Below are 12,071 nucleotides of genomic sequence, written 5' to 3' on the forward strand. Positions count from 1 at the left end.
TCGCTTAATAAAATACTCCTAAATCTTTTCAACTAAAAAAATCTTAAGTACACTGTCAGTGCTGTCAGTGAGACAATTTTGCTGCTAATCACTGCAAATCTAAAGCCATACATATACTCTATATATAACTAGTATATAACTTGTACTATATATACATATACTGTATCTACCAAACCATACATAAGGGTCAACCAAGACATTGACTGCACCAACATTTCTGTGAGTTTCAGATTTACTTTAAAGTTTAGGCATACATGCGATGACTTTACAAAAACTCAGAGACCGAGAGTTCATAGCCTATGACTATAATACAAGCCTTCGGGGATCTATGAGACGGGTAATAAAGATAGCGATGGGTAGAGATGTTTTTTCAGTGCCCACAACTTGTCAGTTACTTAACCTGATAGAGAAAGAGAGCACTGGTAGGTATCAGAGGTTTTTTCCATAAAAAACACATTTCATTTAAAAAGAAACAAAATCATTGATTGTAACGTTTTTATTGAAATCAGATCTCAGTTGACATTTACAACTATTATGAGTTCAACAATAGACATCATCATTGGACTAATTATTTAATGTAAATGTATGTGTAATGTATTTATATATATTATAATGTAATGTCTATTTATATGATATTTATAATGAGTTTGTTTTGTATCAATAGTATTGTCAATCATTATTTTATATTATATCCAAAAGACGTGTAAATCAACTATTATATAATATTTAAACTAATCAAAAACAATGTAAAGTTTTTTATGGTGAGTCCAACTAGTAATGGAGTTCCCTTTCTATTACTGTTTTGTAGCTGATTAGAGTCAATATTGTTGGCCATCATTGACATCAATGGATACTAATGCTGTAATATGTGACTCAACTGAACTAATGTTAGCCTCGACTACCCACCAGTCCTGTCAACCATATGCTTATGTGAGACCAACATTATATGAGTACAACTGTTTGTTAATACCAGCCATCATTGTCTATCTCTCTAATAGCACACATACACTACTGTACAATATATAACTATAGTATCAATTGGTCGTCATATAAATTCTCACTCAATTGAGTCCTATTTTTATTGAAAAATTGTCGACTCTTTTAAGTAATAGCATTGAAAGATAGATATTAGTTATTGGCTGATGAGTTAAGGGTATGTTTAATGAAAGCATCTCTCACTTTCTTTCTCTCTCTCTCTCTCTCTCTCTCTCTCTCTCTCTCTCTCTCTCTCCCCTCTATTATAGCTAATGTTTAGCAAACAAACAAATAATAAAATGACAGAAATATAAGATTAAAACAATCGATTTTCTCGTATAAAACAATTCTCTGAATTAAAACAGTGATTCAATTTATTCGTTAAATAAATAAAAATTAATTAAACAAACAAATGATTCGAGTGTTAGGCAGTGCTTACAATACACAACACTAAACACAATACATTAGATTTTACACTACAATACCGGCTAACAAATAGAGAGAGAGAGAGAGAGAGAGAGAGAGAGAGAGAGAGAGAGAGAGAGAGAGAGAGAGAATATCTCATCTCTAATAATTATTAGTATTATTTGAGTGCAATATAACTATATATATATTAATGTCGATATGAATGTCTGTTTTTCTACTAATACTAATACAAATATTATATAATACGGGTAATATTAAATACTAAAATTAATATATTAAATTTATTACTAGTAGTATTACAACAAATAATCATTTTTAAAAATTAGCACTAGCCATGCAAAATATAGATATGAAATTTTGGCACATTTTGTTTAATAACTTAATCGTTTTAAGATATATTAATAGACTGATTTTAATTAAAGTAGGAAATTTTTAAGTGCATTATATATATTTAAAATTAAATGCATTTTTAAAAATTATTATTTATTATTAATGAAAAATAATATCTTTAATATTAATATAATTATTATGAACTATATATTATTGACTATAGATTGATTTTTTTGATAACAAATGTGACACTGTTTATTAATTGATTGTATCATATCAATATCAATATCAATATTGTATAATAATATCAAAATAAAAATTTAAAGTAAATGTATAATTTTAAAACTAAAACCTAAAAATTATATAATAAAAGAATTACATTGAAAAATATGTTTTATACAATGATTTCAAAATATAAATATTATTTTTATTATCTATAATATTATATAAATTTATTAATATTACACACTAATATTATTATCATTAAATTATTGATGCTACAAATATTTAAAAATTAACATTATATTTCCTCAATTTTTTAATTAATTTATAATTAAAAATACATGTTTATTAATTTTAAGTTTTTTAATTTTCAAAATTACAATTAAGTAATTATTTGTTTGCTTAATAATTAATTAATTAATTAAAATATATTTAGCATCTTTATTATTTTATTTGATATTCAATTTGATATTCAATAAAAAAAAGAAGGAAAGCTATAAAAATAAGACATGATTTGCATACTATATATAAACGTAAAATAACTGAAAAATTATATATCATTTTTTAAATAGATTATAAATTTTAAAAGCTGGTAATTAAATTATACAAAACAGCTATTTGTATATATATTATTATACACATATAAATTATCTTCTATATTATATACAATATATTGCAAGACATATACTGTATGTAAAATTGATTGTAGAAAAACCTATTAAATAATTTGTTATTAAAATCAAATATTTGTGTGTAATTAGTATTTTTCAAATTATTTAAATAACTTATTCTGTAATAAAATCGAGAAAATTATAGTTAAGACACATTTATAAATTAATATATACTTATGGTTTATAGCAAACTATATATATATACATATATATATTGTCTATTTTGGCGGCCATTTCTCTGTCTTTATTTTTTGAAAAAGGTATGTTATATTTCTCTGGCACTGGTAGTTACGCTTAATAGACATGTGTCGTAATGCATAATTTTGTCATTAATAGCACACCGGCTTAATTGCCGATAGGCTTTTTGTTAGGCTAGTAATCTTAAGGCAATGGCTATGCAATGATCTCTCTCTCTCTCTCTCTCTCTCTCTCTCTCTCTCTCTCTCTCTCTCGCTTAACAACACTATACAACAGATTATACTATAACTTAATACAGTATATATACAGTACACATGTATGACATTATTTATAGTTCATTGAGATGTTTGTGTGATAATATACTCAATTCAAGTTAACGTTGCCATACATTTTTCGGTGTTATATAATATAATATATAAAATTGCTATTAAAGCATTGCATAGTTTTTTTTTAAAAAAGCTAATTACAAACATTGCAATCACATATACACATACACTCAAAGATGTTATATCAATGAGAAAACCTAATCGATATTTTTAGATATATTAATAAAATAAGCAAAACATAACAGCGAGAGAAGGCTTTTTTAAGCACACAATCTATCCGTATATTTCAAATAGCCTTCAACAACAAAATTTCAACTTTTTTCTTGAAAAAAATAATAAATTTTTAGATATATATATATATAAACTAGTTTATTAGATTTATATTAAAACAATTTTTTTTGGAATATAATTAATTAAAATATTTTTTTTTTTGAGAAAATATTAACACTTATTTTTTAACGAAACCCAACAAATATTTAATAACGTATATATTGTGAATCAATTAAATAAAATAATTTTTAAAGAAAACCTGTGTGTGTTTGTGTATGTATGTATGTATGGGGACAACCAGTGGCACCCCATCAGCCGGTTGTATAACTTTCAATTTAGTTTTTTTATTAAACAGTTTTTACTCCATACTAATAAAAAAGATCTCTTTTGACAATATATTGTATTTCTTTCAAAAATATTAAATACATTTAACTAATACCCATATTATACACATTGTATAGTTGAAGACACACGTATACTATATATAAACAGTATATACAATAGTGTGACACAACATTGGGAAAGGTGTCTACAGTATCCAAGTTATATATATATAAATTTACAAAGAAAAAGCAATTCCTATGACTACTACCAGCAAATGTCTATAGCTATAGGAGCTGGGAATTGAATCGGTGTGAGAAAGAAATAGGTACAGTATATAACATATATCAGAGCACATATACTGTGAGCACTTGGATATTGAGAAGTGCTTTTTATGAGGCATATGAAATTACGTGAAGCGTGACACTGCTTAATTTAAGCCTTGAAACAGGCACTGGTAGTATATATACAACCAGTGGTAAAAACAGGTATAAATTCTCTTAAAACTAAATATTATAATAATTTAACATTTGGCGGACACATACATACACACACATACATACATACATACACACACACACACACACACAACCATTTAGATTATGGGAGAGAGATAGGGAGGGAAACACTCTCTCATATATTTTAAGGCATTTATAATTGAGTTGAATTATAAATATAATAAAATAAAATAATGTTTGATTATATAAATTTTTGGTGTTAAATATAATACATATTTCTTTTTGTTGCTATATTATTATTAGTAATAATATACAATATACTGTATATCCCATAATGTATTCATAATTTATGTTATTATACAGCATTTATATAGAATAAGTGTGCTTTTATTAGAGATAAATTCACTAATTATTGATCTAAATTTGCCGATCATTGATATTAATATTAGTTTTGTATCATTATTTTTTAATACAATTTTTACTATTAGTACTATAAGTACTAGTATACCATATTTTYCATAAATAAGTAGATAAAGTAAAAATATATGTATAATATATGGAAAAAGTCCAGTAATGCTAACCCTACCCCTCATTATGTAATGCATATACTGTATTGCAATTTCATAATCACAGAAACAAATGATTATAATATTATATGTCATAACAGCGGCACAAAAAATAACATAAAATGCATATCATTTAAATAGAGAAAATGAATTATTAGTGTATTATTAGTTATATATTTAACTAATTGTTTATTAACTAACATAAAAACGAGAGTCTAATTGAAATACAGCACTAAAACAACAACAAGAAAATCCTAACGACATATTAATTGCATATTTCTTGTGTGATCTCCTTTTTGTTGTTATTTTAAACACATTTTTATATTCATACAGATATATACTTAAGAGCTAATCATATATGAAAATTAAAACAAAAATAATTCGGATGTTTTCAAAAATTTTACTTTTAATGAATCATATTTTTATATATAATATAATATAATCTTTTTAAAAAATGAATTACAAATTTATTTTATCAATTATTTATATTATTATCATTAATGTTATTTAGTTTATATTATTTATTTAACATTACGTTTTTCTGGTAGATTTTAGTCAACAAATCAAAATTGTAATAAAAAGACAAACATATCAAATATTTTTTACAGTTTTTCAACATAAATTTTAACTATTATTTTCTAAAAACAATATATTATTTAAAAATGGGTTTTATATAATATACAGGTATTTAAAAACAGCGGAAATAAAATACAATAATAATAATAATAAATTAATAATAAAAAGATTTGTATATTTTGTGTAAATTATAATTAATAATTAATTATTTTTAATCGTTATAATAATAATAGTAATTATTATTATTATATATCAAATAAAAACAAATAATAAATTTATTCTGGTTTTTCTGTGTGTATTTATTGTTTTTATTATTAATAATATTATTTCACAATTTATATCTACAATAATATTTATAATATATTAATTTTTGTCAAAATTTATATATTTATATAATAAAATGCATGCAATTTTATTACTCAATTTTTTAATTTTAAAATCTATAAGAAATCTGTTTGTCTTTATATTTATCGAATGAAACAAAATGAGAGGACATATGATGGGACAGGTATGGGGTATGGGGTATGGGATATGAGGGTTGGATTATGTTATGATATAATTATATTTATATATAAATCAATCAGGGCTATTTATCTATTTTATATAATAATAATAATAATCTTATATAATAATAATTAGTTAATAATAATAATAACGTTTTGAGTTACAGCTCACCCATAGTTTTCAAATGTGTGTGATTTCAGTGTCTCAACAAATGAATTGTTTTGAAAAATACATAATTCAAATGTCTTGTGAACTCAATATGTGATAAATTCAATAAATTTTGATTTATATAATGAATGGCAATTGAAATATAATACATGAAAAGCACAAATAGTTTTTCAGTCAGTTATATATATTTCAGTCAATTGTTTCACTTAATTATTTGAACAGTTGTGTTGTTGTTGTTGTGGTTTCTTGTGGTGCCGTTTTCATAGTCAGTTGTCTCACTTCTCTTTTCTCATTCCTGGTGTTTATGTCCGATGATATGGTTGTTATTATTGTTGTTGTGTGTTGTCTACTGACGCCTCCTTCAAGAAGACCCCTCACCGGCTGACCGATCGATGAAAACATTTTTCTCATATTTTATTATTATTGTTAAAATTGTTTTTATTATCGTATTATTGTATTATCTTTGACTATTGAAGTTATTTGGGCTGTTTGTTTGTTTACATCCCATTCACATGTATGTCCTCTGCTAGCCCGCGCCCGACACACTGTTGGTGTCCATTATCATCACCTAATCTTTATTTCCTTTAGCTATACATTTCTCTATCTTTTGTTTTTCTATTATATCTGAAACTTCATAACCACAGTAGTAATTGTGTGTCTAAAGGATTGGCCAAATAAAGCAATGACAGAGTGTCTTAATCTAGTGTTTGAGCCCATGGCTTATCCAACCACAGTGTGTGCACTAATCTATACATGCAATCAGTTATATATATATATATATATTTCTCTTCAAATATAATATATCTCTTGTGTGTCCTTCTCATCAACTCTTGTGTGCCATAGATAAGTCATATACAGTCAATGGTTTTATACATATATATTACATCTACATATACAGTACATACATACGGACAGTCGTGTTGAGAAGGGAGCGCTCATTATATTCTATAGACTTAGCCTTCAATAACATTAGGAATGTTTGCCAAAGAGGTATAATAAGAATTATATTAATAATAATAATAAATAATTTAATAACATTTTGTCACACATTTTTGTTTGAGAGCACACATTATGAATCAGTTTATTATTAATATTATATTCAATACTTTTGTACACATTTTTAATAAACTAAAAAGTTATAAATCATTTTGTTTTGTATTTTTCTTACAGTAATTATATTGAGTTCATATGTCATATAGTTTATAGTCAATAATGAGGTTGTGGTGAATAGGGAGGGCTGTGTGAGTGTGGATGATGTAGTGGACTGGTGTGGTGGCCACCACTGCTATCGTGTGGACTCATCATCATTGAGCCATCCATTGCACCGTTCGGTGGAGTCATCCTTTTCTCTTTCTGTCGTCTATTGCAGAACCAGACCCGTACCACCTCTTTCTCGAGCTGCAGATGTTCGGCCAAAGCCGTGATCTCCTGAGCCGACGGTTTCGGCTGTTTATGGAAATGTGTTTCGAGGGCGCCCTTCACCGACACTTCAATACTAGTGCGCTTCTTGCGTTTGCGTCCCTGTGCGGCAATTTTGTCTATACTGGTCGGGGAACCGGTAGTAGAATCGGCCTCTTCTAACCATTTGGCGAGTAATGGCTTCAGTTTACACATGTTTTTGAAACTCAATTGTAAGGCTTCGAAGCGGCAAATCGTTGTCTGAGAGAAGACATTGCCGTAAAGGGTTCCCAACGCCAGACCAACGTCTGCCTGAGTAAAGCCTAATTTGATTCTTCTTTGTTTGAATTGTTTGGCGAACTGTTCCAAGTCGTCACTCGATGGCGTTTCCTCTTCGCCAGCACTTTCCGAGTGTCTGTGATCGGGATGCAGACCTACCGAACCTCTGTCATCGAGCCGACCGTCCAGTCGCGACAGTTCATTATGAAGACTGAGGTCGCCTCTCATGGCCGGGTGTAGGACTTGTGAGGGACCATTGCCCTGTCCCGTATGGGCTAACATACCGTTCATGCCGTAGCCGTGATGTTGTAGAGGTGATGAGCCGTTACTGTGAGGGGTCATTGCGGTCATATGGGCTGAGGAGGCGTGAAGTGACGACGGATGCCACGGATGCGACGATGCCATGTGTTGTGGCGTCCGGTGGTGCGCGTGAATTGACGCGTGCAGATCGGCACTCGACGGTCCATTCGGTTTGATGTCCTGATGATGCAGACCGTGAATGGCCGTCGGTGTCCACGGACTCATGTTGTCTGTTGTGTGTGAAGGCAATCCCACAGCCCACTGATGATGGGCACTGAGCGCGTGTCCATTTGGACTCTGGGTATGGTGTGGCATATATTTAAGTTCAGGCGGTTCGCGCCCGTAGGACATGTTCTGTGTGGCCACGGCTTGCATTATGTGCTGATCGTGATGTGACAGATGGTTGAGGTAGGGAGACGAGGAACCGGTGGCCATAACAAGTCTATAATAGACAACAACACTGCACCCCAAAGATGCACTATTGAGTTAGTGGTCATCAGCACATCAATCAGTTTTATATAAATAATCAAATATATTATAATATTTGAGAGACAAAAACAATTATTATTAAATTTTGTGTTATTATTTGTTTTTTCAAGATTTCAATAAAAATTTATATATTAATTATAGAAAAAGTTAACTTTTAATATAATAATATTTTAAATATTATTTATGACTTTTCAGCACAACTCTTATATCACGAGCCGATTAGTGGAGGAGAGAAACAACAAAAATATCGGTTAAAAAACTTTTTTTTGCTTTATTTTCTAATAATATTAATAATATTTTTGTTGATATTATTTATTATTTATTAGTTTATAATCGATTGCACAGAAAAATATATTAAACTTAATTATTATTAATAAATTATGAGATTTTTGTTGTTTTTTTTCTCTCTCTTTACTCTCCGTTATATTAAAAAAACTCGTGTTTTTCACTCGTTTTCAGTCAATGTTAATAAATTAAAATATTTAACTCAATAATTAATGCAAATATTATTAATTTAAATCATAGCATATCATAACTGTTTTTAATAATATATATATAAACACACATTGTATATGAAAAAACTCTACGACTGTATAATCAATTTGTAACTCTTGGCGTTCAGCACTTGTATGTTTAGGTTGTTTTTTAAGGCTTAAGCCCCGACATCAGGAGCATTGAAATGCCAGAGGAATACTGAATATATGATAAGGAATAGCCGTACAAAATACTGGTGCTCTCCTCTATCGAGAACCTCAAAGCCCAGCGTTTATTACTAACAAAACTGAATGATTTAGAGGACTGTTAGCATTGCGGACACACATAGCATATATACACCATCGCTTTCAAACAGTCTTAACCATAGACTGAAGCGATCACTGTCTGCGCCACAATACCAACGACAGACCCCTGAGCTTAAGCACCAGTTGTGAGGGAACGACATTTAAAAGCAGAGCTTATAGTATTGGCATTGGTCGGTATACCGGTTCTCGAGCTAAACAGTCTCTAGTCATCAAAGCCCAACCCATTTGCGGAGCAAACCAGTGCTTGTATCTACACAAGCGCTGATGCCTAACAGCGCCCCCCAATGATGTCTACCAATCCCTGATAGAGAAGGTCATGAAGGGATCACCACAACTGTATCTATTGATATTGCTATTACACAACTGCTGTGTCAAAGCCTAAAAAGCGGTGATATGGGGGCCGACAGTCACGTACACGCCCTCTGACAGTGATCGATGCCATCCGACTCCAGCACTCATGTCTGTGCTTCACCAACAATGGGGCGGACTCTCACTGTGTGTCTCAACATTGCCTCAAATGCATGACTGAAGAAGTGCTTCAGTTGTTGTATTTTACTGATGTCTACACACAAACACATCGGTAAAGGCATCGACTCTATGCCAGCATATCTGCCAACACTGTAAAACACTGGTCGCTAACTAACAGGTGCGCTATCCTATCGTTTTACAATTTGACTACAAAAAAAACTCATTGCACTGACAAACATTGACACAACAATCACAGACAAACAATATTATATAATATAGTGTACATACAATACTTTACTGTATATCTAAATCTATAGTTATATAATAGTAATAAAATAATGATAATAATAACAATAATACCGAGTTTTGTGTATCGATATCAAAGCAAATATAAATATCAGTGAAAACTCTAATTTCAAATCATATAATAGTCATCTAATCTTCAAATATAATAGAGTTTTGTATACATTTGTAGTCTATATATATACTATATATATAGATATACTGTATTATATAAAAAAAAATTTCAACAGAGAATTGACAGCAAATAATATAAGTTATAGAAAATCAATTAAATTTGTTATCAACATATAGTTTATATAAAAACACTATATTTGAGTCATATATTTACTATTTTACATTGATATATTTGATATATAAATACAAAATATTAATACAAATATTAATAAAATATGAATATTTTTATCTTAATAAAAATATAAGTTTATATATAAAAAATTATATTTAAATCTAATATTTATTGAATAAAATTCTGGCAAAAAAATAATCTCAATTTAGAGACTTATATGCCATCTATTGGAGTCTCTAAACATATTTAAGTTGTAATAAATATTAAATATTAAAACTTTTCGAGACATTATAGTAATAATCAGATAATAATTTAAGCAAATATAGTCATATAAAAAATGCTAAATAGATGCAATGAATACTATTATTAATAAAATATTAATATTACAAACAATTATATTATATAATATAATGTGTAAGCAATCATCACTTAATTTATTTATAATATGAAGTGTCAAAAATTGCATACATTTTATGCAAACATTAGCCACAAAATTCACATTACATGCTTGAGAAAAAATCATATCAAATATTTTATTTATATAATATATGTTGAATTAATTTGTATGTTTTTGTTTTTTAAATGAAATGATTTGTTTAAATTATATTTATAAACACCATATATACATACAAACATACATTAATTATTCAATAGTTTAGGCGCACTTTTGAATAACATATTTAAGGCAAACATATAATTATTTAAAACATATTGTGAATAAATAAATGCTATTATAATATGAATCAATCAGTCATATTATATTATATAATATACATATAACAAGCTATTATAATAATGTATATTACATAATAAAGTATGTATTTTATTCAAAATACAATACTGTTTAATAATACCTCTAACACTAATATTACAGTTATATAGAAATTTATTAAAATTTATTTAATCAAATATTTAATATTAATATAAGAGTGTGAGAGATGTGCTGAAAAGTTTATTTAATAAATAATAATTTTGTTTTAAAATATAATTTTTTCATATTTTCTTCTTTTTATATCTATTTATAAAACTGTTATTTAATGAATTAAAAAAAACTTTTGATAAATATTAGTTTTATATATTTAAAAATGTGATTTTAATGGGTTATAAACAATAAAATTGTTTTAATCTATGTCTGTCTAATCACTCACCAACTATTTTGTTATAATATAATCTTAAAATTTAAAATATATTAGATGAAGAGAGAGAGAGAGAGAGAGAGAGAGAGAGAGAGAAGAGAGAAACAAAAAAATAGACATAAAATAATACTTTAAAACTTATTAAAAATATATAAATTCATTGAATCATACCTTTGCTGATCTGGTGTTGGCTTATCTGTGAAGATATTGACGACAATAACAACTTTTCGTTTTTCTTTACTTGTCTTTCACTTATTAATATTTGATGATTTGACAAATTTATATGACTTATATATATTATGTGATGATGTGAAACATTAAATGACAAAATCAAAAATAAAAGTTTTCTGATTTTTTTATTTTTTTTTCTTCTGCCTCTGACTTCACTTATGTCTTTGCAAATGAAGGCAAAAGTCGACAAATACGGAGTCAGATATGGGGAAAGTCGACCAAAAATGAGAAACGTTGCAAAATATCAAGTGCTCGACTAAAACAACAAGTTATATGTCTATATATATATTGAATATATATATAATTTCTTAATGTCTCAAATATAGTGTGAAACACACGGCCAGTGAATGTCATTCATTGAACAAACAAA

At 27.9% G+C, this 12,071-nt stretch overlaps 1 protein-coding gene across 1 annotated transcript; it reads right to left on the reverse strand.

Annotated features, from left to right (window-relative positions):
* Positions 1-7,150: 7,150 nt before the first annotated feature.
* On the reverse strand, positions 7,151-11,693 carry LOC128960907 (POU domain, class 3, transcription factor 4-B-like). Its single transcript, XM_054307072.1, has 2 exons — positions 11,642-11,693; positions 7,151-8,448 (listed from the first exon to the last, which is right to left on the reverse strand). The coding sequence occupies exon 2, from the start codon at positions 8,421-8,423 to the stop codon at positions 7,218-7,220; it is 1,206 nt and encodes a 401-aa protein (XP_054163047.1). The 5' UTR covers positions 8,424-8,448; positions 11,642-11,693; the 3' UTR covers positions 7,151-7,217.
* Positions 11,694-12,071: the final 378 nt, after the last annotated feature.

Source organism: Oppia nitens, unplaced genomic scaffold, assembly GCF_028296485.1.
Source record: "Oppia nitens isolate AA-2021 unplaced genomic scaffold, nextdenovo-longstitch-racon4-pilon3 scaffold5_pilon_pilon_pilon, whole genome shotgun sequence".
Classification (NCBI taxonomy): Eukaryota; Metazoa; Arthropoda; class Arachnida; order Sarcoptiformes; family Oppiidae; genus Oppia; species Oppia nitens.